The 27772-nt window shown below is 46.9% G+C and overlaps 1 protein-coding gene across 1 annotated transcript in view; it reads left to right on the top strand.

Moving 5' to 3' along the window:
- Nucleotides 1–27772, top strand: part of TMEM131L (transmembrane 131 like) — a 240091-nt gene that overhangs the window by 59910 nt on the left and 152409 nt on the right. Inside the window, exons 4-5 of the mRNA XM_075347720.1 lie at nucleotides 5724–5786; nucleotides 10360–10483. Coding sequence (XP_075203835.1) covers nucleotides 5724–5786; nucleotides 10360–10483 — 187 coding nt within the window. The remainder of the gene's footprint in view (nucleotides 1–5723; nucleotides 5787–10359; nucleotides 10484–27772) is intronic.

Genomic DNA, 27772 nt, shown 5'->3' with positions numbered 1-27772 from the left:
GCAGCCTCGAGAAATGTGTATTTTATAGCTTTGGCATTTAGAAGTATAGTCCTACATTTGCTACGTGAAAGCTCACGCCATGTGTTCAGCTTTGCTGCTTTATGCTTCTGAATAGTATTTGTATTAGGCTGCTTTCACACTACGTTTTTTTAATATGCGTCATGAACGTTTTTTTGCTGTAAAAGCGGATCCTGCTTTTACAGCAAAAAAACGCATGCAAATGCATGCGTTATTTTGCAGGATCCTGTCACTTGAATTTTATGGGTGGGCATTGGAGTCATGTGATCGGGAGTGAGGGGAACTGAACGTGATAGACTCGGAGCCGGCTCGTAAGCAAGGTAAACATCGGGTAACTTGCTTGGATACACGATATTTATCTTTGTTATGAATGTCTGCAGCTGCTAAGAGCAGGGCTGCCTGCACACGTAACCAACGTAAACATTGGGTAACTAAGAGAAGCGCTTTCCTTGGTTACCCGATATTTATCTTGGTTACGAGTGTCTGCAGCTCTCAGGCGGGGGAGAGAGAGAGGGACTGATCACCCGAGGCTGGTTTCTGGGCATGCTCAGTAGAGCAAGCAGGATCCTGTCTATCAGCATGCCAGTGTTCACATACGTTTCCAAGCAGTATAGTCAGGATCCAGCAATTTGCAGTATTTGGACAAAGCTCAAAAACGCTACAAGTAGCGTTTTTGAAAAATGTTAAAAAACTGCAACTCACTGGATCCTCACTATAACGCACGCAAACGCATGTGAACGCATGTTGACGCGAGTCCATTGCAAATGCATTGAAATGAAAACGCATTTGCACTGGATCCGCTTTTGCGTTAAAAAAAGTTCATGACGGATGTTAAAAAAAACGTATTGTGAAAGCAGCCTTATGTGCAGCGTTATACTAGTGTCCTTACATTCACATGCGGCAAACAAATTGACTGCAAACCAACTGATAGAACACCTAAAAATCCACACATTGCACACAAGAAGTAAAATCCGCAACAGAAATCGGTATGGTGCAAATGAAAAACTTGCACTGAAGGTCTGTATGATTTGTTCAGCTCTCACCCACATGTGTAGCTCTTCATTCATTTGTATGGGGTTAAGCAATTTCCAGAGAAAGTGTGGGCCGTCCACATGTATTTTCCATGTAAGAGAAAAGAGAAGCATGGAGGCAGCAGTATAGGTGGTGTAATATCGTTTCCCATCTCAAGCACCGCAATGTATTGGCAGAATTTGCATACCCTGACCTCTGTGTGGCAATTAAGTAATACGATGAGGTGCATGCATACAACTATCTTGAAGGAGTCTTCAACTTTAAGGAAAGTCGAGCCCAAATACTTTTACATATCTGAAATAGCTCCCTTCTTTTCACAAGTGCTATTGTCTCGGTGTTTTGACTGCAGCGATGACCTCACCACTGCAGCCAATTACTGAGCTAAGCGTCTCGATTGAGCTAAGTGTCTCGATCCATCTATCTAAGAGGAGCTGCTCAGTGATTGGCAGCAGCGGTGATACCTGTTCTCAATATGACGTGACTAGACCCGGGCAGGGCAAAGTACCTGTGGTCTTTATTTTGTAAATATAAAGACTTCCTTTACATTGGAAAAGTACTTTAATTGTAATCTATGGGAGCAGTGATACATTTTGGTTTAGCAGCTCGTACATCCTACAATGTAAAGAGAGGCCTGCATGGTTTCTCTCTTTCTGGAGTGTGAAGAGGGAAGCAGGGGGTCCGCGTTCTCCTGACAAGTGCATGCCCTGAGAGTGAATTGGCCCCTACTTTTATATTTATGTTTAATCTCTTTTTATTAAAGTTTTAAAAGAGCAGCAAACGTTTCCATACAAACATAACATTTCAAAACATCCTCAGCGTAGACATAAATTCTTTGAAAGAGTACCCCAACGGGTAAAGAACAACAGTTATGGAAAACCAAATCCTTTACACATTTTTGAGCTACTTTATATTTATAACATATTCTCTCACTATGCCATTAATATGTCAGATATGCTTTATTATGACTTTACGGCTGTGTGCACACATTGCGTTTTTGATGAGGTTTTTTTGTGTGCAGATTTGTCATAAAACCTGAAGGGTTCCCTGATGCCAGCAAAGTGAATGAGAATCCTGAAGTCTCATGGTCACGGTGCTTATTTTTGGCTTGCTGATTTTGTGCAGATTTAATTACCAAATGAAGTCAACTCCTTCAGCGTTTTTGCTGCAGATTTTACCAGATTAGTAGGGAAATATGTACACCAAAAAGCATGCAGAACTCGCCTGAAAAATGCAGCAAAGATACGCATATTTTACTCTGCTTTTGCTTCTTTTTTTTGCATTTATTCTTTGTAGAGTGTTAGTTTCTCACTTAAGCCCATGGTCAGTGTTCACATCCTTTTGGACGTAGCGCGTTTTCACTGCGTCCAAAACATTGCATTCTACAGTACAAGCACAGTGGATGGGATTTATAGAGATCTCCTGCCCCCCTGTGCTTGTTTTTCCCGCAGTGTAAACTGACATGCGGTGTTGCTTCCCGAGCTACAGTAAGTCAATTTATGCTGTGGAGCCGCGAGTGTTCTCCGCAGGGAGAACAGAGAGAAAATCCGCAGCGGCCCGAACCTTTTATTGTGGGCACAAGTAGCTGCTATCTCCTGCGGAGACCACTCACGGCCCCGCAGGAGAGGACATGCTGTGTCCAGAAGCAACATGTCTGGATCATGGGCATGTAGTCTAAGAGCAGTTTCGTGTTTACTGAACAATATCCCCATTACTGCAAAGGTGGTTTTCTACTCTGAACCTAATACTAAATTGGTGGGCTGAAGGCAAAAGTAAAGTTCATTTTTAAGTTCATTTTTAAATCCCTATCTATTTTATACTGTGATCTAAACTATTTTCTAATATACTTGTATTACAGATTCCCTACCATTCTTTATTTTTCTTTCTATTTCCTGTGTGATGTTGTTTCGTTTGATGAGAATCCCGGTGCATTCTGGGATACTCAAACGAAGCTTCATCAGGAGGCAGAGTCTGTGACAGCGACTGCAACCTCTGCCCCCTCCCCGAAACGTAACCTCATCCTAACGCTTGCTCCATGTGGTGGTCTGTTCCTGCAGTGTTCCTGCTATATCTATCCCTCCCTGCGATCTGCACAGTGCAAAGTACCCACTCTGTTATCAGCTCAGATCAGCAATAAACTGCTGGTAATAAAGCGCTGTCTATACGCAGCATGCAGGAGACTAGCACCGCCCCCGCTGGGGATTTCACTGGTCTCCTGAATGCCGGCTATAGACTGTGCTGATCCATATAGATCTAACCACATAACAGAGCGAGCGCAATGCATGGTGCATATTGCACAGTACAGGGAGGGGACACAGAGGGACTGATCAGCCCCAGAAACAAGCATCATAATAACACTTTGTTTCGGGGAGAGGGCAGAGGCTGTGGTCCCTGCCACAGTCTTTGCTCCCTGATGACGCTTTGTTTCGGGGAGAGGGTAGAGGCTGTGGTCCCTGCCACAGTCTCTGCTCCCTGATGACGCTTTGTTTCGGGGAAAGAGCGGAGGTTGTGCTCACTGCCACAGACTCTGCTCCCTGATGATGCTTTGTTTGAGTATCCCAGAATGCATTGGGATTCTCAAATGAATCTTCAGACAGGAAATAGAAAAAACATAGAATTGCAGCTAGATTGTGTAGGTAGGGAATCGTGGAATTGTTAGATATCAAATAGATTGGGATTTAAAATGAAGTTTACTTTAGCCTTTGGACCACCCCTTTAATGTGTGCACGTACCCTTACCCTAAGGAGGTTTCTCCTCAGTCTGGAACAGGTTGTAGACCCCTGTGGTTGAGCGAGGTGCGATGTCTGCAGTTGTAGAACGCTCTGGCTCAGACCTCTCCCTATGATATGCACGTAGTCTAATTAGATACATGGCCAGGGGTGGATGGATTGAGAACACTGCAGCTAGTGATGTTCTCTTTAGTGTCAGTGTTCAGCCGCTCTCGGGATGGTGGTGTGCGGTATATCCTAAGGCAGGCTTTATCTGTCCTAAGCTTGTTGACACACCTATGGTTTGTTTGGCACACCTTCATAATATTGGCAGCAGTAAAATGACGACATAGTTATAATAGATTTCAGATATTGACTTATATGTGACTTTGCTTCTAAGTCTTTTATACCTGAATTACTTTGGCACCATAGATTAGGAAATGTTAAATTTCAGGATTCAATTATATATACTACATTGATCATGGAGCATGACACAGTGCCTAGGGGCAGAGCACTGGTATGGTTTTCTTAGGCTGTCCACACACATTAGATGGCTGCCGGTGAGCGATGCTTCAGGCGATCATTTGACTGATAGTAACTCGTTCAATACCCCATACATAGGAACTCTTGCTCCAGCAAGCACTCCTGGGTTTTCTATGAAAAAGCCCCTGACTGACACATTGGCTGGTGACTTATCTGAGGGGCAACAAGCACTGAATAGCAGCTCTCTGTCGCTATACAATGTACACAGAAAGCTGTGGTGTGGGGCAGGTTATACACAGATCCACACCTGAGCTCTGCACAATCTGCCGCAGAGAAAACTGTAAGGCTATGTTCACACACTGCATCTATATGCATCATTTATTGCATCTTTGGTGCGTATTTGAGGTCACAAAGATGCACCTCAGTGCATGCATTTCCTTCCCCCAGCAAAGTCTGAGGTTTCTATTTTGCTGTCCACACTGGGCATCTTTTATTGGATGCATGTTGGCTGCATTTTTGAAAATACAGCATGTCAATTCCTTTTGCGTTTTTACAGCGTTTTTGAGCCTTTCTAATCCATTAGATTTGATTTAAAAAACGCATTAGGCAAAATGCGGTAAAAACGCATGCGCTTTTTGATGTGTTTTTGCCGCGGGTGCATCATTTTGGAGCCAAAAACGCTGCATCTTTGTGGTTAGAAGAAATGCACTGTGTGAACATAGCCTTACTATTATAACACCCAGTAAACTAAGGCGGGCTTCACATCCGCGTTATTCTGCCACAATGCCGGATCCGGCACAATTCAATGGAATCGCGGCAAGATAAGGTCACCCGCAGTGACATGCGGCCGCATGTGAACTAATCTTGCCGCGGTTCCATTGAACTGTACCGCATTTTTTACGGATCCGGCATTGTGGCAGAATAACGCTGATGTGAGAGCAGCCTTAGTGATGCATCCCTGGAATCGGGGTCTCTGACACTACCTCGTGCTGTGGACAGATTATATAACAAAACTCTGTTGACAGATTTCACTTTAAAATTCATTATCAGCAAGTTTTACTACCTCATCTGAGAGCAGCATGGTGTAGGCATAGAGACCCTGAATCAAACGTTGTATCACTTAGATTACTGTAGCGGTTGTGACACAATCGGTGTATCCAGATTTACAAATGCAACAGAGCGGAGAAAGCTGCCAACACCCACACCAGGCTTTCTATATACAATGTCTATAGACCGTGAGCTGCTAATCGTAGCAGGGGGCGTGCTGGACTAGCAGACCTCTAGCTGACCTAGTCCAGCAATGATAATTTCCTGAAGTTAAAACAAGCATTGCAGGGCAACGTAAACACACAGTGTGTTAAGAGGGGAATACAATCTTCAGATTATATATCAAAACCTGCTGACAGATTGTTTAAAACCTGATATACATGAACCTTTGCTACTTTGCTGTTTGATTTGTAACAATGTTATTTTTTTCCTTTTCAGTATTGGAAGGCCTAGTGGGAGGGCCCTGCATCTCCAGCCATCTGTTCTGGATTTTGGAGCCCAGTGAGTATACATTCGGCACACTACAAGAAGTGCTTATGCTTTGTATTTAATTTGAATAGTAATATGCCTCAAATCTGTACTGAGCAAGGTTGAGATCTAAGCTATTCTTAGGACACAATTTATTTGAAAGTGGCTGAAGATTTTTCACATAATTGGTTCTCTGAAATAACTGCTAATGCAGACATAAAGTAAAAAGCCTCTTTCCTCACATGAGCATTACCATGCCAGGCTATATTACACATGCTTGTGTTTTTTTCCAAATGTTCGCAGCCCTCTCCTAGTTAGACTTTTTTTCAGAAATGATTGTGAACATGCTTTTTTTTGCCATCCAAAGATGCCGCCCCATGCATAGGTAGTCGCGCCCTCAATGGAAAAGTGGATACAACTGTATCCAGTCTAAAGGGTGCTTTACACGCTGCGACATCGCTAACGATATATCGTCTGGGTCACGTCGTTAGTGACGGACATCCGGCGCCGTTAGCGACATCGCAGCGTGTGACACCGAGGAGCGATTATCAATGAGCGCAAAAATGTGAAAAATCGTTGCTCGTTGACCCGTCGCTCCTTTCCCAAATATCGTTGCTGCTGCAGGTACGATGTTGTTCGTCTTTCCTTCGGCAGCACACATCGCTATGCGTGACACCACAGGAACAACGAACATCTCCTTACCTGCGTCCACCGACAATAAGGAAGGAAGGAGGTGGCCGACATGTTCTGGCCGCTCATCTCCGCCCCTCCTCTGCTATTGGTCGGCTGCCGTGTGACTTTGCTGTGATGCCGCACGAACTGCCCCCTTAGAAAAGAGGCGGATCGCCGGCCAGAGCGACGTTGCAGAGAAGGTAAGTCCATGTGACAGGTGTTAGCGATGTGCGCCACAGGCAGCGATTTGCCCGTGACGCACAACCGACGGGGGCGTGTACACTCGCTAGCGATATCGGTACCCTTAAGTCTGGATGAGTTTATTATCTGTCCAATATAAATCCATAACATAGTTAAGACAAACATTTTTGTTTTTAATGCAGACTATGGCCCCGATTTATCAGTGCTTTTGCACCTGTTTTTTGGTTTAAATTTGTCCCCTTTTTAATTTTTTTGCTTATAATTAATTATTCTAGTTGCACCGATATTGAAGTCTATTTTATATGTACTCACGTTTGTTTTTTCCGCTTTGTTAGCAGAGTTCAATGATTGTTTTCATTGTTTTAAAAATTGCAGCTTTTTAAAAAGTGGTAGAATTTGGCACGACTCTGCTCCAGTTGGCTTTTGAGCGCGACAGTATTTTGGTGCCATTGTGTCAAAATGTGTGATTGTTTTTTTTTGCCCTCAGAGTGGAAAAAACGTTTAAGGTAGGAAAAAAAGGATAGTTTTTGACTTTGCGCCAAATTCGCGTGTGCCATTTTAAAAAATTTGGCATTAAAGACAGCCAAGACAAAAAAGGATAGTGACTTAAAAAAAAAAGTGCAAATGATGAATCTGGTCATAGTCCTTGTACATAATTGTGGCTAGTCCAATTTAGGTTTCAAACTTTACCATCGAACTCAATGGATACGCAGAAAAAAAACCCCTGTGATCTGTTTTAAATATGACACATGAGACTGAATTATTTTTTTTTAATTTTTGTTGTCGAAAAATATGGATGTCGTATGAATATAGAAAGGAGACATTCCGACCACCTACAGACTGATATAGGCACATATGGAGCACCATTTGACTGATCTACTAAGCCAGGGGTGTCAAACTTATTTTTATCGAGGGCCACATCAGCATTATGGTTGCCTTCAAAGGGCCGCACGTTTTTTTTCCCGTTATGTAGAACGCTATATATTTCATAGCACTATACATAATAGTGCAGGGGTTGGAAATTAATTTTCCTGAGTGACTGTTGAAGAGGGCTGAACCAAAATAATGAAATTTAATTTTGCTCATTATGCATGAGCCCCCACATAGTCCCTATATACAGTATGAGCCCCCACATAGTCTCCTATACGTAGCTTGAACCACCACATAGCCTCCTATGTAAGCATGAGCCCCCACATATCCCATGCACACACATATGCACTCGCACAAATGTGTGTGTATGTGTATATACGGTAATTACTATATACACATACACACATATCTATATATGTGTGTGTGTGTGTATAATTTTTACTCTTCTAATCCTGATTCCCAGGAATGCAGCCCTCAGCCTTCGTCTTCCCTTCTACCGTGTTTCCCTGAAAATAAGACCTCCCCCGAAAATAAGACCTAGCAGGAGTTTTCAGGGATGCTTAAATGTAAGACATTCCCTGAAAATAAGACCTAGCCGCTGTCAATAATGAAGTGTCATGCAGCAGTGAAAAAGTTAAAGAATCCTGCAGGACACTTCTTTATAGACAGTGGACACCCCCTAAAGAAAGAAGAAATAAGAGAGAAGACCCCCCCCCCAATCATACTCACCAGATGCCGGAGCAGTTGAGCGCATCAATGTCCTGCGGCAGAACATACACGTGCACACACACTCACCACATCAGATAACACACACACACACATACACTACAGATCGCATCCACACACTCGCCACATCCTGTGATATCGCTTGCTTCTTGCCGGCGATGCTGTGCAGTGACCTTCCAGGACCTGCCGGAGTATCAAATGGCCGGAAGCATATGGTTTCTCCGGATGTTGTGAGTGTGTGCGCGCGATTGTAGTGGTATGTGCGATATAGTGAGACTGTGTGCGTGTATGCGATCGGATGTGTGAGTGTATGCGATCGGATGTGTGAGTGTATGCTGTCTGATTTGAGCGTGTATGCGGTCTGATGTGCGAGTGTGTGATTGTATGCGATCGGATCTGTGAGTGTCGGCAGAAGGCAGAGGAGGACGGCTTGCAACACAGCTGCTGGGAGCGCCCACCGGAGAGTAGAGGGAGGAACGATGTGAAAGAGGTGTGTGTGTTTGTGTGATCTGATGTATGCGAGTGTCAGTCAGATGTAGGGGAGCACAGCTGCTGGGAGATCACAGGGAGGAATTGTGTGTGTGTGTGTGTGTGTGTGTGTGTTGTGATCTATGTGAGTGTCAGCCAGACGCAAGGGAGGCATGCAGCACACCTGCTGGGAGATCACAGGGAGATCTAGGGGCCATACAGACGCCTGGGGCTGGTAAGTATGACGATCCTGGGAAGGTGGGGTGGGGCTGCTTTTTGTGGGGGTAAACTTACCCCCAACCATGTCTCCTCTAGAATAAGACACCCCCTGAAAATAAGACCTAGTGCTTTTTTCAGGGCAAAAAAATATATAAGACAGTGTTTTATTTTCGGGGAATCAGGGTATGGGCAGGCCTGCAGAGGCAACGCAATGAAAAAAATCCTCATCGCGCTGCCTGCGTGGGCACGCTGTCGTCAAAAAAGTTATAGATCTGCAACGTCAGAGACTAAGGGCCGCTTTACACGCTACGACATCGCTAGCAATTGCTAGAGATGTTGAGCGTGATAGCACCCGCCCCCGTCGTTGTAACAATATGTGGTGATCGCTGCCGTAGCGAACATTATCGCTACGGCAGCGTCACACGCACATGCCTGTGCAGCGACGTCGCTGTGACCGGCGAACCGCCTCCTTTCTAAGGGGGTGGTTCAGTCAGCGTCACAGCAGCGTCACTGAACCGCCGCCCAATAGAAAAGGAGGGGAGGAGATGAGCGGCTGGAACATGCCGCCCACATCCTTCCTTCCTCCTTTTTCCGGTGGACGCAGGTAAGGAGATGTTCCTCGTTCCTGCGGTGTCACACGTAGCGATGTGTGCTGCAGCAGAAACGACAAACAACATCGTTACTGCAGAAGCAACGATAATTGGGAAGAGGGGGGCATGTCACCGATTAGCGATTTTGAACGTTTTTGCGACGTTTCAAAATCGCTCATAGGTGTCACGCGCAACGACATCGCTAACGCGGCCGGATATGCGTCACAAATTCCGTGACCCTAACGAGATCGCTTTAGCGATCTCGTAGCGTGTAAAGCCACCTTTACAGTGATAGAGGACGGATCTTTTGCTGCGTGTTGACTCCGACCTGCTTCAATGCGGTGGTCACTGGAGATCCGGGCCTCTAGGCAACAAGTTCAGGGCCGGAACCCTGAATCTTTGACGTTGTTCTGACCAGCTCTCCGTATGGGGAAAAGTGGACAGCCTGACCTCCCAGCTCACAGAAAATGTCATGGTGGGCCGAATTAATCTCACGGCCTTGTGTTTGATACCTTAGTAAAAAAAACTAAGCAATATTCTGTGAGTTATATACAATATAATGATAGTCTGCAACAATGTATTAGGGCGTTAGAGCTATTTATTTCGGCTGTGCAGAGATGAGCAGGGCTCTCATACAGCTGATCTGATTCTGCTCTAGTGCTGGAGTATCCCAGCTCATATGCAGACCCCAAGAAATACATTGGTTCACCTTATATATTTATTTTCTTTCTTGGTGTTATGTCAGTGTTTTTTTTTTTGTTGTTGTTTTTATATACATGTCTGTAAATTGTAACACCCATTAAAGATATTGAATGCTGAAATGCCAACAGCACAGATGATTTGTTTCCTTTGCTCTTCAGATCGGTGGGTCTCCCCAAAGTGCAGTCATTCTGCGCCTTCAACCCCAGCAGGGACACAGATATTGAAGTGAACTCCGTGTTTACGAGTGGCAGAAGTTTCCATGTGTCTCCTGTACATAACATGGTGAGTGTTGATGTGCTTTTGGAAACTATGTACTGGCTGAGAGCCAAAACATTTAGCTTTTCTTGGCACGTGTCGTCTATGTAGCAGCTCCTAGGACGACCCCTCTCCTAACATACAGTTACACATTCCTCTCCTAGAGAATGGCTTGAAGTTTTTGAAGTACTGTGCAAACCAAGGAGGCCAGACATTTGCGATAACTGTTTCTTCTTAATGTTATTAATGTCACCTTTCTAAATCGCCCCGATAAAAGGTAACAAACACTTCCATGCAAGCTGAGGCTAATGTGATAGGAGCTTTTTAACTATATCAGATTGTGTGTACACTCAGGAACAAGCGGCCCTTGTTGGTGAAGGGTTACAAAAGGGTTGCTCAGTTGAGTCACACATACATTTTGATAATTGAGCTGTTTTTACATCAATCTTGGCCAACTTCAGCAACTTTTTTAAAAGTAGTAGATGAGCTGTGAAAGTTAGTGGCTGAGCATGACGGGCAAATTCAAGTGAAATAACTTACGGCAGTAATATATTCTAGTTACTAACTGGAGTAGATTTCTTGCCCTGGCACACGGCAGCCAAAATCACACTTCTTAATCGATTGGGAGCATATTCCTCCAGCACAGCCTTCATCAAGATCAGCATGGAAAATACCATTGTTGATTAATCTGGGCTATAACTTTTTTTTTTGTTACAGTAGAATATCCATATTATTCTACCGAGTGTAAGTCTAACCTGTGGTCCCACAGTTGACGCTGAATGCTTTCTTGACTAGTTAAAGGGGTTGTGTACTATTTGGACAACCATTTCTTAATCAGCATGTTTCCCCCAAGTAAAATAACGACTATACTCTGTGGTGGTGCCATTACATCTGTGATCCCTGTGGCAAATCAGTGGCCATTTCACTCTCTCCTCCTTTGGAAGTAATTGATATCCATAGGCAGTCTGTTATCCGAAGGAGAGAAGACAGTAAAGTGGCTGCTGATTGGCCGCAGTGATCACATGCTGTAATGTCACGCCAACCCTGGGAGTGCCAGTGCCGACACCGTTGGAATGGCCTTGGTAGGGAGGATAGGGGGTGTTATTTTACTTTGAGTAGCGGACAACTCCTTTTGCTGTTAACTTAGAGGGGTTTTCCAGAAATAGAAAAAAATGTCTTTATAAATAAATTAGTTGAATGCTTTTCATTTTGAAAATCAGACTTGTCTTGTGTCGGCAGGTAGTCAATGTAGGACCATATAATGGTTACAATCTTGTTACACTGACTTAAACCTGTCCTAGACTTTGTCAAGTTCCTTTAAACCTGTGCATAAGGAATCAGTGTTACCACCCTCCACACAGATGTTCTTCCCTTCCTTCATTTCTAGGAAGATGGAATCCTATTAGATATTTAGATTCAATACTAGACATACCAGGTGTGCTGTGGTAAGAAAAAGCTGCTCACATTTTTGTCCACCCTATCTAATTCATCAAATCCTGGAGATATCAGGGGTTCTGTGGTAGGAAGAGGCTGCTCACACTGCTGTCAACCCTGTCTATCTACATATGGCATGATTGCTGTGACCTGGCGATAGCTTGATGGTATGTATTATAGGTTATTTAAAGGTCATAGCATCTGCTTGGCATTCAGAAAGACGATGGACACCAGTGGGAGCCTCATTTCAATAAGACGAGAAGTAGGACACATGAATTAGGACAGAACTTTCTACGGTCTTCGGTTAATGCCAGCCCCTGTTAGGGCAGTACCCAAGAAAGTCCTCCAAGTATACAAAAGAGGAAAAATGGAGGCAGATTGAAGTGAAAAAAAATGTTGTATTTACTCATTAAAAAAGGGTTTCAATTCGGATTCTGAAAAATTGCATCAAGATGATGAATAAAACTCAACATTTTTTCAGATGGGACACCTTGATTGTTGCCTCCATGTGCAGGTATATTTGTTTTCTATGCAACCTGCAGCAACCTGCACCCAGGTGTTTAATTTTGATAGCAGGTGCTTGTCAGTGTTGGTTGTGATAGTGAGCAGAAGGTAGGTAGAAGAACCAGTGCCGTTTCTGTCTTTGCACTGGAAGAGCCGGCTGGCCTGTAGACATAGTAACTGGTGACCAGGCTCTTGCTCCATTGTATGTAACATGGAAGACAATGATAACGTGAATGAGGAAGGAAGAAAAGTCTGCACCACAACCGTTCAATTACGTAAAAGGCTTCCAAATGGTCCAGTAATGGTATTTGCCTGATTTCCTATGTTTAACCGGCTTATTTAGTGAATATTCACACAGGAGTGAATATACCTTTGGAAATATATATGAAGGGATCTTCCAAAATTCAGTGCTCTCAACATCATCTAATGTTTACCAGGAGTTTGTGCATTACTTTGTCCTTAATCCTATGATTAAAGGCACTTTTTTTGCGTCAGAAACGCATCAGGGCTACTATGTCTTGGATTGACTTTTACTTTATGTGGAAAGAAAGAAGATATTTTTCAACATATTTTTAGATGTGCTGATCCTCTTTTTCCTGATACTGAAAGCCATAGGACACTATGAGCTGTCCCTGCCCGAAGGTATAGATTCAGAAGAGCAAAAGTCCTAGAACTGAACCTTGGGGGAAATCGACAGATACGGGGTGAGATGAGGAGGGTGTTGTGGGAGACTCTGAATGTCCCATCTGTTAGGTATGAAGAGATCCAAGTTAGGGCCAAGTCTGTGATGCCAAGAGATGAGAGCAGTTCAAGTTGGCTGTGTTGTTAAACTTTGAGGCATAGAGGAGAAGTAATGTGTTGATGGCTAGACACAGAGGATGGGTCAAGGGAGTGCTTTTGAGGATGGGTGTGATCAAGGCATTTTTAAACCATGAGTGGAAGACACCACTTGTTAGCGATAGGTTGAAGGCATAGGTTAGAATTAAGACACTGGTGAGGTTCGGGAAGAGGTGGGACGGGATCAGTTCACATGCACAGGTGGAGATTTGATCTGGAGAGTAGAGAGGAAAGTTTGCCTTCTGGAATTAGGGAGAAGCTGGTTATGGGGGAAGGGGCTGGTAGGGACTGTAGGCTAAAGCTTTTTCTGATGTTTTTAATCTTATGCTTGAAGAATGAATGCAAGTCTTCAGCTGAGATGAAAGGAGAGGGCGCAGGTGCTGGAAGACGTAGAAGCGAATTGAATATATTGAATAGCTGTTTAGGGTTATGAGATAGGGAGAATGAGAGAAAAGAAGTAGGTTTGTTTTGCAGCAGTGAGTGTGGACTTGGTGAGGCAGTGTTTGTATGTGATGAAGTGCTTGTTGAAATGGGATCTCTACCATCTCTTCTCTGCAACCTTGGAAGCCCGCCTCAGTTCTTTAGACAGGCTGGTGTGCCAGGGTTGCCTGTTGATTGTGTAAGTTTTGGTATGTGTGATGGGGCGACTTATTGGAGAGCTCCAGCTATTGTGTTATATAAAGCGGCAGCAGCAGCATCTGCATTGAGTAAGGAACCTATGTCTGAAAGAGGGAGAAGGGACTCAGTAAGTGTAAATCAAGGTGTTTGAGATTTCTGCAAGGGTGTGTAGTTTGTGTCGGAATTGGGCACTTGGACTGGAGAGGGAAGAGATGTGAGTAGGTTGTGTTCAGCTAGGGGAAGAGGTGAGTTGGCAAGGATAGATTGGGGAACAAAGACAAGTGAAGATGAGTTTCATTTTGTGGCTATCTTTGTGAGAGGCTGCGGGGGATCATTGAGTGAGGGAGGAGGTGAGTCTTAAGGCCGTTTTACACGCTGTGATATCGGTACCGATATCGCCAGCGTGCGTACCCACCCCCATCGGTTGTGCGACACAGGCAAATCTCTGCCCGTGTCGCACAACATCGCCCGGGCCATCACACTGACTTACCTTCCCTGCGACGTCGCTGTGACCGGCGAACCGCCTCCTTTCTAAGGGGGTGGTTCGTTCAGTGTCACAGCAGCGTCACTGAACCGCCGCCCAATAGAAGCGGAAGGGCGGAGATGAGCGGGACGAACATTCCGCCCACCTCCTTCCTTCCGCATTGTGGCCGGGAGGCAGGTAAGGAGAGCTTCCTCGTTCCTGCAGTGTCACACGGAGCGATGTGTGCTGCCGCAGAAACGAGGAACAACTTCGTTACTGCTGCAGTAACGATACTTGAGAATGGACCCCCATGTCAACGATGAGCGATTTTGCACGTTTTTGCGACGATGCAAAATCGCTCATAGGTGTCACACGCAACGGCATCGCTACAGCGGCCGGATGTGCGTCACAAATTCCGTGACCCCAACGAGATCGCTCTAGCGATCTCGTAGTGTGTAAAGCCCGCTTTAGAAGCTTAGAGATAGCTGAGTGGAAACAGTCAATGGGAATGTTGAAGTCATTCATGATGATAGTTTTGTTATCAGCGAAAAAGGAAATCAAGTAGCCAGGTGGTGAATTGGTCATAAAAGGTGGGGGCAGGCCCTGGAGAGTGGTAAATCACAGTCGGTTGGGGTGTAAATATGGACAGAGTGCACCTAAAAAGATGGTAGAGTAATAGAGGGTGGTAGTGGAATTGGGGTGAAGAAGTAGTTATCCGACATAAGAACAAACTCATCAACCATGCGTGTTACTGGGGTGGGGGATGTGAGAAAGATGGACTAAACCATAAGAAAGTGCAGGTGGAGAGGCAGTGTCAGGGGGTGGGCCAGGTTTCGGTGATGCAGAGGAAGGAATGTTTGTGATTAAGAGATCATGGATGTATGAAAGTTTACTGCAGACAGAGCGAGCTTTCCTTAGAGTTCCTGTTAGAGGAGTTAGGGAAGCGGGGTTGAGTGAATAGGTATGAGGTTAGAAAAGTTGTGAAAATTTGTGATAGATTGTGGGAGCATTTTACTGCTCAATTCATCCCAAGTAATCAGATGACTGCAGTGTCTGCCAATTACTTGTTCTGTGTCCCCCTGCATCCATTGCAGCGTGTACGGGCTGTGAGGTCAGCGGAGTTCACTCCAGCACTGGAATCAGCTGATCTGAACTCAGCTGAACTCCAGCCTTCACACGCTGCGATGGATGCAGGGGGACATAGAACAAGTAAGGTCTAAGCCACACGGCGAGAAAAACAGTGCGAGTGGAGTGCGATCAAACATCGCATTCCACTCGGACCAATATTAGCCGGTGTGTCAGCAAACATGAGCGATTATTTTCTCCGCCCTAATTGGACCGAGAAAACAATCGCAGCATGCTACAACTGTAATGCAAGACTTTCTCTTTTACCCATTCAAGTGTATGTGGTGAGAGGAAAATCGCACTGCCCTTGCGGTACATCGATGGACTACGGAGGAGAGAGGGAGAGAAATCCCTCCCACCCCTCCTCAGTGCTGGCCCACCCCTCGAGTGCCGGTCCGCCCACGCAGCTGAGGTCTGCTCGCAGAGTCGGACCTCAGTCACAGGGACACACGCATGACACTCAGCTCTGCTGTACTGAGCATGAGCCGAGTGTAATGCGAGGGGATCGCAGTAATCCCCGTGTGGCCCCAGCCTAATCGGCCGACACTTGAGTCAGCTGATCTGAACTCAGCTGAAGTCCTGTACACACAGCCTGCACACACAGCCCGCACACGGTCACATGTGACCGGCAGCAGGCAGCGACTGCTGTTAAGGCTACATTCACATGACCGTTCGTTTTTGCGGGCCACAAAAAATGGTCCTTTTTTTCATGGATGCATCCTAGTGGCATCCGTGTGACATCTGCGTGCCTTCCGTTTTTTTTGCGGACCACAAAAAACGGAAGCAGCAAGAAAGATAAATAGATGAGTAGATATAGAGATGAATAGATAGTTATAGAGACAGAGGGATAGAGGGATGAATGAATGAATGGATAGATAGATAAGAAATACATATATAATGTCTTACCCCCTGCATATTCTAAGCTGACACCCTTTTGTGACTTTCATGTGGCACTAAGGGGTGCTTAGCCTTGTATTTAGCCAAAAAATAAATAAATAATAATAAAAAAATGACATGCGGTCCCCCTATCTTTTGTAGCCAGCTAGGGTAAAGCACACGGCTGCAGCCTGCAAACCACAGCTGGCAGCTTCACCTTGGCTGGTAATCCAAAACAGAGGGCACCCCACACTGTTATTTTAAATTAAATAAATAATTTAAAACAAAAAACACGGGGTCCCCCAAAATTGGATCACCAGCCAAGGTAAAGCGGACAGCTGTGGTCTGGTATTCTCAGACTAGGGAGGTTCACAGTTATTGGACACTCCCCAGCCTAAAAATAGCAGGCTGCAGCCGCCCCAGAACTAGCGCATCCATTAAATGTGCCAGTCCTGGTGCTTCGCGCCATCTCATCCCGTTGCCCTAGTGCGGTGGCAAACGGGGTAATATATGGGGTTAATACCAGATGTGTAATGTCACCTGGCATCAAGCCCTGGAGTTAGTGATGTCAGGCGTGTATCAGATACCCGACATCACCAACCCAGGCAGTAATAAAAAAAAAAAAGACAACAAACACATTTTTATTTGAAAAAAACACTCCCCAACACATTCCCTCTTTCACCAATTTATTAGAAAGAAAAACAAATCCAGGTCTGGTGTAATCCAAGGGGGTCCCACGATGATCCATACCATAGTCAATGTCCCAGTCAATGAAGAACAGAATGTTCCCTATTTGCTGGGAGAGCCGTGCAGTGACCTGAGCTAACATCAATAGGTCAGCCCAGGTCACTGCAGGGCATGACGAGTGCTGCTATCAGGAGGTTAGCGAGGTATATTACCTGCGATGATCGCTGAACTCTGGACAGCAGCGCTGTCACTGAGTTCAATGACCGCCGCCTTCACAAACCAAGTATCGCAAGCGGCCCGTGACGTCACCACTAGTCACAGTATCGGGTCGACAGCGAGAGGTGATGTGACAAGCGGCGGGCATAGAAGGCAGTGACGACCGCTGACGTCAGGAGGGCAGGACATCATCACCGTATGTAATGAACTTACTAACCTCCTGACGGTAGCGCTTGTCATCCCCGTGGCTGCTGACACTGCAGTGCGGGCCGCAGCTGACACTGCTGAGCGGGCAGCCGCGGGGCTGGGGCTGGAGCGTAACACTGACTGCACGGGCACCCAACGGAAGTCACATGAAAGTGCTTCCGTGTTGCTTCCGGGAATTTTGCGGACCCATTGACTTGTATTGAGTCACGGTTCGTTATTACGGAACAGAATAGGACATGTTCCATAATAATGGAGCGGACATATGGCATCCGATGTGTTTGTTTTTTTTTGTAGGATCGGACGCACATGGAAGTGCTACCGTGTACCATCCGATCCTACACAAAAGACATTGAAAAGACGGTCCTGTCTGTGGGGCCGCAAAAAAACAGAAACTGACCAGGACAAACGGAACGGTCATGTGAATGAGCCCACCTGCAGCCATTGCAGTGTGTGCGGGCTGTGAGATCAGGAGTCAGCTGACTCCAGCGCCGGACGATAAATTCTGTGTCCCGCTGCAGAAGGATCCGGTAAAATAACGGTTGCATGCGCTGCACATTTAATCCACAGGATCCGGTCATATGCGGTTTGCGGATGATATGGACGACACACAGACTAGGCAAGAGGGAAAAAAGCAATCTCATCACCCCGTCACTTTTTTTTCCCCAATTATTTTTTTCACATGTTGCGCAGACTAATAATCATAATTTCTGTACACACACACATACACACACACACATACACACACACTCACACACACTCACACACACACTGTATATACGCACACACACACACTTTCTTTCCCTGGCTGTGCAGAGCTGCTGTATCTGTGATTTCTCTCTGGGCATCAACTGGGAAGAGGCAGGGAGGAGGGTTTGGTCGGAGAGCAGAGTGGGTGTATTAGACATAATGGGTGTGTTAGATAAGCTAGACACCGCCCTAGAGCCACAAAGAATTCTGGGACTTGTAGGAACTGAACACAGGAAGTCAGAGGAGAGATTAACCCCATCAGAGCTGGAGCCAGCAATGAGCATGTGCTGCTAGTGCACAATAAAAGGTAATTTTGCTGAAAAAACATAATAGATGTGTTGAGGGGCACATATTAGCAAGATTTATCAGAAAAAAAAAAAATCAGTTTTGGTAACTGGACAACTTCTTTAATGTAAGGGAACAGCTCTAAGGCTGCTTTCACACATCCGGTTTTAGCAGAGCCGGCCAATGCGGCTCTAAAACCTATGCAACGGATGCGGTGACAATACCGCATCCTTTGCATAAGTTTTTGACATGCGGCCTGTCCGTTTTTTGCCGCTTGCGACACGCTACTGAGCATGCGCAGTGGTAAAAACGCATGCGGCAGCCAAATGCGGTGTTTGCCGCAGGACGCCACATGCGGCGTCCATAGGCATGCATTGCAAATCGCGCCGCACGATGCGGTTTTTTTGCCGGACAAAAAAACGTGCCAGGCAGCGTTCCATCCGGCCGCCGCATCGGCTAAATCTGCCGCATGCGGCAAAACCCGGACCGAACGCAAGCCCATGCGGCACAATCTGGCACTAATGAAAGTCTATGCAAAAAAACGCCATCAGCGGCAAAAAAAAACGGTTGCGGTTTTTCTGCAAAGCGCCGGATTGTGCCGCACAGGAAAAACCGGAGGTGTTAAAGCAGCCTAAGGAGGACATGAGATGGATGGGAAGCATGGAGGGAGTGATGACCAGCTCATTACTAGCTGTAGGGATTAGGGGGTTAGTAGGAAGTGAATGACTATAGTTGCGATAGTGGAAAGAAACAGAAACATTGTTTACATTGACTATTTATCCAGTTGCCTTCAGTTCCCTTCTGGTTAATTTCTGGTCTAAGTCATTATAGTACACTTACATGATGCACTTAGATGATGCACAATCATTCTTGAGACATATACAGAACATCATTTACTGGTTCATCTACTAATAAATGATTGAACTAATGGAAGCTCCTACTAGTTTGTAAGGCTGTATCCTGCTTCCATGTCACAGCTGAATTGACACAGGATTCATTGCATGTTACAGCAAGCCTTGTTTATCTGCCAGCTTTCAACCAGTGGGCACATAGCATAGTAGGGGCTCACAATTTAGTGTCCAGCTGCAATTTAGCTCTTGTAACTAATAGTGATGAGCGAGCATGCTTGTAACTACTCGGTACTCGCACGAGTATCGCTGTACTCGGGCTGCTCGGCGGGGACCGAGTAATCTCGCGATACTCGTGCTGTACTCGTGGTCTTCATTTCTGCATGTTGGCGCTCTTTTGAGAGCCAGCCCTCATGCAGGGATTGGCTGGCAGACCACTGCAATGCCACAGCCCTGTTAGTTGTGGAATTGCAGTGATTGGCCGGCCTGCACAGCGTGACCGAGCCTTTATACCGGCCGGCGCGCTGTGCTCTGCTCACAGCTATCCAGACAGTCAGTGCAGGGAGAGTGTCGCTGATTCAGGGAAAGCTTTGCGGCCCTTTATAGCTTTTTCAGTTGCAGGGCTGCAAACAGTGTGACCAAAAGTCCTTCTCAGGACTATTCTAGTTGTATACAGGCAGGCAGGGTATAGCCAGGTCGGAGTACAGTAGCAGAGTCCTTCTCAGGATTATTGTTGCTATATACAGGCAGGGTATAGCCAGGTCTGAATACAGGCTAGTGACCAGAAGAGTCCTTGTCAGGACTATTGTACCAGTATACAGGCAGGCAGGCAGGGTAGTGGTGACCGTATACCAGCCTTCATCATATCTGGGGCTGGTGTACACAGTGTAAAACAGTCCAGATAGTGTCTGACTTGTCTGTAATTGTCGCTCCCCAAAAAAACCTGTTAGGTTCTTATTGCGTCCGTGCTTGGTTTTTAAAACCGCACGTGTGTGCCTGTTGGTGGCAGCGTACAGGTGCACTTGTGTGCAATTTCCACAAACTTTGATATAACGCACAAGTAGTGAATATACACGTCAGCAGTGCACAGCATTGCAAAATGCGCAAGGGCATTGGCAAGGAACAAGGAAGTGGACGTGATGGTGGTGCAGGCAGAGGCCGAGGTTGTGGGCAAGCTCTAATTTCGCCACAACAAAGGGCCACATCTAGTCGGTCGCACGTCCTGTCCCAAATTCTTGGGGACCGCAGCAGTACACCGCTCTTGAACCAAGACCAGTGTCAACAGGTTGTTAGTTGGATAGCAGATAATGCTTCCAGTCAGATTGGCACCACCACAAACACTCTGTCTTCCACACGGTCAAGTGTCAGTAGCCGTGATACTGCACCGCACATTTCTGAACCTGATCCTCCTTCCTACCACCAGGCTGAGTACACGTCCTCCTCGGACATTAATGATCCCACACTTGGACACTCGGAAGAGCTGTTCACGTTTCCATTCACACATTCTGGCCTCTCGCCAGCTCATATTGAAGTGGGTCATGAGGAGATCGTCTGTACAGATGGCCAAATATTTGAGCAGCCACGTTCTCACGAAGTTGGCAACGTGTCTCAACAAGTGGTGGACGATGATGAGACACAATTGTCAGGAAGTCAGGAGGAGGAGCAGGGTGCGGAAGAGGAAGACGACGTGGTGGATGATCCAGTAACTGACCCAACCTGGCAGGAGGATATGCAGAGCGAGGACAGCAGTGCACAGGGGGAGGGAGGCGTAGCATCACAACAGGCAGTAAGAAGCAGGGTGGTGGCCCCAGGCAGAAGTCAGGCAACTGTTCCCCGGAACAACACGACGACACAAGGTGCCTGTACAAATGTTAGGTCTTCCCGAGTCTGGCAGTTTTTTAAGTTGGATCCAGATGATTCAAAAAAGGCCATTTGCAACACCTGCCGTGCCAGCATCAGCAGGGGTACCAAAACTAGCAGCCTGACCACCACCAGCATGATCAGGCACATGTCAGCCAAGCACCCGACTTTGTGGGAAGTACAACAGAGTCGAGGAGCAGTGCTTGCTGATGTCACTGCTACGTCTTCGCTGGTTGTGCATGCGAGCCAATCCCCTGTCCATGCTGCCTGCGAACAAGCCTCCTCCACTCCTGCACCTGCAGTTGCCTACGCAGAAAGAACACCATCATCAAGCACGTCCTTGTCCCAGCGCAGCGTTCAGTTATCCATTCAGCAAACCTTTGAACGCAGGCGCAAATACACTGCCAACACCCCACATGCCACAGTTCTAAATGCTAACATTTCGCGACTGCTTGCGCTGGAAATGTTGCCTTTTAGGCTGGTGGAGACAGAAGCATTCCGTGACCTGATGGCGGCAGCTGTCCCACGTTACTCGGTCCTCAGCCGCCACTATTTCTCCCGGTGTGCCGTCCCCGCGTTGCATAACCACGTGTCACAAAACATCACACATGCCCTGAACAACGCTGTTTCACCCAAGGTCCACCTAACCACAGACACGTGGACAAGTGCTTGTGGGCAAGGCCGCTACATCTCGTTGACGGCACACTGGGTTAATATTGTGGAAGCTGGGACCCAGTCTGAGCGAGGGACGGAACACGTCCTTCCCACACCAAGGTTTGCAGGCCCTACCTCAGTCAGTGTTTCACCCACACTCTACAGCTCCGGAATGTCATGCTCTTCAGCCTCCTCCTCCTCCTGCGCATCCTCATCCACTGTACCCTCCACACCAGTCACAAGCTGGAAGCACTGCAGCACTGCCTAACCACAGACACGTGGACAAGTGCTTGTGGGCAAGGCCGCTACATCTCGTTGACGGCACACTGGGTTAATATTGTGGAAGCTGGGACCCAGTCTGAGCGAGGGACGGAACACGTCCTTCCCACACCAAGGTTTGCAGGCCCTACCTCAGTCAGTGTTTCACCCACACTCTACAGCTCCGGAATGTCATGCTCTTCAGCCTCCTCCTCCTCCTGCGCATCCTCATCCACTGTACCCTCCACACCAGTCACAAGCTGGAAGCACTGCAGCACTGCCTCGGCGAAGCGGCAACAGGCTGTGCTGAAGCTAATCTGCATAGGTGACAAACCCCACAATGCAGAAGAGCTGTGGACAGCTCTGAAACAGCAGGCAGATCACTGGCTCACACCTCTGAACCTAAAGCCAGGAAAGGTCGTGTGTGACAATGGCCGGAACCTGGTGGCGGCTTTGAGGCGAGGCCAGCTGACACATGTTCCATGCGTGGCCCATGTGCTCAACCTCGTGGTTCAGCGGTTTCTAAAGTCATACCCAGAGCTGTCTGATCTGCTGGTAAAAGTTCGCCGCCTGTCTGCACATTTTCGAAAGTCACCTACTGCTTCAGCCGGCCTTGCCGGCTTTCAGCGCAGTTTGCATCTTCCGGCTCACAGACTGGTGTGTGATGTCCCCACGCGTTGGAATTCAACTCTGCACATGTTGGTCAGGATATGTGAGCAGAAGAGGGCAGTTGTTGAGTACCTGCATCACCTAAGCCGTCGGGAAATGGGTCAAACTCCACACATAACACCTGAGGAGTGGAGATGGATGTCAGACCTATGTACCATCCTCCAAAACTTTGAGGACTCCACCAAGATGGTGAGTGGTGATGACGCCATTATTAGCGTCACCATACCGCTACTCTGCCTTCTAAAACGGTCTCTGCTGAAAAACAAACATGATGCATTGCAGGCGGAGCGCGATGAGTTGCAGCAAGAAACAGTAGTGGGTGTGGGTGATAACACACAGCCCAGCCTCGTCTCATCACAACGTGCAGTGGAGGACTATGACGAGGAGGAGGATGAAGACATGGAGCAACTCTCCGGCCAAATTGAGGATATGACATGCACACCAGTCATATCCTCGGTTCAGCGTGGCTGGCCAGAGGACAGGGTAGATGAGGAGGAGGAGGAGGAGGAGGAGGAGGAGGAGGAGGACAGCATGTTCAGTCATCTTGTTGGTCAGGCTACTGAAGTCCTGACTGTTAAGAGTCTGGCGCACATGGCTGACTTTATGGTAAGCTGCCTGTCTCGTGACCCTCGCGTTAAGAACATCTTGGCCGACAATCATTACTGGTTGGTAACACTGTTAGACCCACGCTACAAGGAGAACTTTTTGTCTCTTATTCCCGTGGAGGAGAGGTCAACCAAAATGCAGCAGTTCCGGAAGGCCATAGTCACGGAAGTAGGCAAAGCATTCCCCTCACAAAACGCTAGCGGCATAGGTCATGAATCAGTGGACAACCGAGGCGTACAGCCGAGAGAGGCACAAGTCCAATCCGCCAGAGGTAGGGGAACAGTCTTTAAGATGTGGGACAGTTTTCTCAGCCCCTCACGTACCACAGCCCCTGAGGTGCGGGGTAGTGCCACAAGAAATCCTAAGTTTGCCCAGATGCTGAAGGAGTACCTTGCAGATCGAACAACTGTACTCCGACATTCCTCTGTGCCTTACAATTATTGGGTATCCAAGCTGGACACGTGGCATGAATTGGCTCTCTACGCCTTGGAAGTCCTGGCCTGCCCTGCTGCTAGCGTTTTGTCAGAGCGTGTTTTTAGTGCCGCAGGTGGAATCATTACAGATAAACGCACCCGCCTGTCAACTGAAAATGCTGACAGGCTGACTCTGATCAAGATGAACAAGGGTTGGATTGGGCCAGACTTCACCACACCACCAGCAAATGAGAGCGGAATTTAAAGTTTGCCATGTACCTCCACTCACCCATGGGTACACACTTCTGGACTTTGGATAATCGCTGGACTGCTCCTCCTTCTCCTCATGCGCCACCATGATGATGACCGTTACAAATTGTAATACTTAGGCCTTTGTTTCAGGTATACCCCCAGTGGTAAATTTTTTCGCCCATTCTTTGCAGAATGGACATTACAACGACAGGAGACCCGCTCCTTTGCAATGGGAACAATGTTTTGAGGCCCTCATGCACGTCTCTACCCAGGGACAACGTGGAGCCTCCCAATTTTTGGCTGCCCTGCCTAAGGGCTATACTATAATACACCCACTTCCTGACAATGGACACTTAATGTTTTGAGGCCCTCATGCACGTCTCTACCCAGGGACAACGTGGAGCCTCCCAATTTTTGGCTGCCCTGCCTAAGGGCTATACTACAATACACCCACTTCCTGACAATGGACACTTAATGTTTTGAGGCCCTCATGCACGTCTCTACCCAGGGACAACGTGGAGCCTCCCAATTTTTGGCTGCCCTGCCTAAGGGCTATACTATAATACACCCACTTCCTGACAATGGACACTTAATGTTTTGAGGCCCTCATGCACGTCTCTACCCAGGGACAACGTGGAGCCTCCCAATTTTTGGCTGCCCTGCCTAAGGGCTATACTACAATAGACCCACTTCCTTCCAATGGGCACTTCAGGTTTACATGCCCTCATGCACGTCTCTATCCAGGGACAACGTGGAGCCTCCCAATTTTTGGCTGCCCTGCCTAAGGGCTATACTACAATAGACCCACTTCCTTACAATGGGCACTTCAGGTTTACAGGCCCTCATGCACGTCTCTACCCAGGGACAACGTGGAGCCTCCCAATTTTTGGCTGCCCTGCCTAAGGGCTATACTACAATAGACCCACTTCCTTCCAATGGGCACTTCAGGTTTACATGCCCTCATGCACGTCTCTATCCAGGGACAACGTGGAGCCTCCCAATTTTTGGCTGCCCTGCCTAAGGGCTATACTACAATAGACCCACTTCCTTACAATGGGCACTTCAGGTTTACAGGCCATCATGCACGTCTCTATCCAGGGACAATGTGGAGCCTCCCAATTTTTGGCTGCCCTGCCTAAGGGCTATACTATAATACACCCACTTCCTGACAATGGACACTTAATGTTTTGAGGCCCTCATGCACGTCTCTACCCAGGGACAACGTGGAGCCTCCCAATTTTTGGCTGCCCTGCCTAAGGGCTATACTATAATACACCCACTTCCTGACAATGGACACTTAATGTTTTGAGGCCCTCATGCACGTCTCTACCCAGGGACAACGTGGAGCCTCCCAATTTTTGGCTGCCCTCCCTAAGGGCTATACTACAATAGACCCACTTCCTTCCAATGGGCACTTCAGGTTTACAGGCCCTCATGCACGTTTCTATCCAGGGACAACGTGGAGCCTCCCAATTTTTGGCTGCCCTGCCTAAGGGCTATACTACAATAGACCCACTTCCTTACAATGGGCACTTCAGGTTTACAGGCCATCATGCACGTCTGTATGCAGGGGCATTGGTGAACCTCACAATTTTGGACTGCCCTGGCAAAGGAAAATACTACAAAGACTCACTTCCTCAAAATGGGCACATTAGACTCAAGAGGCCTTCATGTACGTCTCTTCTCAGGGACATCGGAGTGCCACACAATGTTTTCACGTAAAATCTTTCATGTATTAATCTCAAAAAGTAACATACACCAGCTCTATCTCACTATTGGGTATGTGCCCTTAACATTTCCGCCATGAAAAATCATTTTGGGGTCATTTTGGAAGGTTTTCTGGTGAGTCCGTAAAAATGGCGTAAAACGCGGACAAAATTGTTCACAGCTGTGACTTTTCAGTGATAAATGCTTCAAGGGGTCTTCCCCATGCTGTTGCCATGTCATTTGAGCACTCTTCTGAGACTTTTGTGACATTTTTAGGGTTTCTCCATGCTGCCGGGGGGTCATTTCACAAAAATACTCGGGTCTCCCATAGGATAACATTGGGCTCGTTGCTCGGGCCGAGTACACGAGTATCTTGGGAGGCTCGGCCCGAGCTTCGAGCACCCGAGCTTTTTAGTACTCGCTCATCACTAGTAACTAACACTATGATGACGTGCTGAGGCCTGTATAAGCTTGGAGTGCATGTAAGAGTACTTTCACACTTGCGTTAATTTCCTTCCGTCACAATCCGCCCTTTGTTTCCCATAGTCTTGTATGGATGACGGATTGTGCCAAAAGTACCTGCATTGCTTCCGCTGGCCGACGCTGCGTTGCGTCCGCCGGGTGGAAGGAACGCAGCATGTAACTTTTTTTGAGTGGCGGAATCCTCTATTTTTCACTGCAAATGCTCATCTTTTTTTTTTTTTTTATCACAGAAACTTTATTTTGTCTCTCGGTGGCCGAACATTCAACTGAGCGCCCGGCCGCCGCATGTGAGAGCTCTTAGCTGAGCGCCCGGCCACCGGCTATTGATTTTTAATCACAGAAACTTTATTTTGTCTCTCGGTGGCCGAACATTCAACAGAGCGCCCGGCCGCCGGCATGTGAGTGCTCTCAGCTGAGTGCCCGGTCGCTGGCATGTGAGTGCTCTCAGCTGAGTGCCCGGTCGCCGGGTGATCAGCTGATCGTTCACAATAGTCTGCTGCCGGTAAAACTGCAAAAAAGAAAAAAAAAGAAGAAAAAAAGAAAGAAAAAAGCTTTCCATTGTTTTGTATGATCCGTTGCATCCGTTGTGCCATTATATGCAACGCATCTGTCACACTACGCAATGCAACAGATGCCGTTCAACGCAAGTGTGAAACTAGCCTAAGACAATGGTCATCGACCTTTCTTCCCATAAAACCACATTTCGCACTGAGAAGATTGTTGCGAGTCGTATCCAGAATCACTCTCCCACACCGTAGTTAAACTCACTGTGTTTTGTATGGGGAAGCTTTGGCTGTCATTTTACTGGTAATGGGGGACTCTGAGGACATGTGCCCCCTATCCTGCTAGACAGTATACACATAGTTGTTTCCACCTTACCCAATTTGGTATTCTCTCATCAGGCACTCCCACCATACTGGTGCATCCAGCTTCAAGCACCTCTCTATCTGGCAGCTTACCATGTTTTTGCCCCTTATTCCTACCTGTATATGTGCATCTAGATCTGATCTTCTCTACGGGGGCTCCACATAAGTCACCTTCTGGACACCTGCTTTTTATAGCTTTTTCTTAGACCTGGTGCTTCTGTCCGAAGGTACTAGAACCCCCCCTCCCCCCCCAAAAAAAACCAACAAAACCAACAAAACAAAACCAAACCAAAAAACTAAAGAAATGAAGTTGAGACTTTAGTCACTTAATACTAGAAGGGAAGGGTTGCTGAATAAATACATAGAGGAGTAGTGTGAGTAGGTTGGATTTGTGTTTTATAATGCCAGTGTGGGTTGTAGGGGTACATAATCATTTTGAAGTCCTGAATTTCCCTCATCTGCGGTGTTTTTTCCATGATAGCAGAGTATTGCTGTGGAGTAAGTAGTGCTGTTATCAGTAGCAGGCAGTGTGCTAAGACTCGAGCATGGCATGTGAGGTCACTCTTCAGCACGTATACGCCATATGGCTATAATCCTCAGTAAGGACATGGCTCTCCTTGTTTTGCAGTTTCTAATGCACTGCAGATGTGGTTATAGGCTTATGACGACCGACTGAGAGGCCTGAACACAAGACCTGTGCA

Source organism: Anomaloglossus baeobatrachus, chromosome 1 (assembly GCF_048569485.1).
Source record: "Anomaloglossus baeobatrachus isolate aAnoBae1 chromosome 1, aAnoBae1.hap1, whole genome shotgun sequence".
NCBI classification, from domain to species: Eukaryota; Metazoa; Chordata; class Amphibia; order Anura; family Aromobatidae; genus Anomaloglossus; species Anomaloglossus baeobatrachus.
This window is presented reverse-complemented; position numbering and strand designations above follow the sequence as displayed.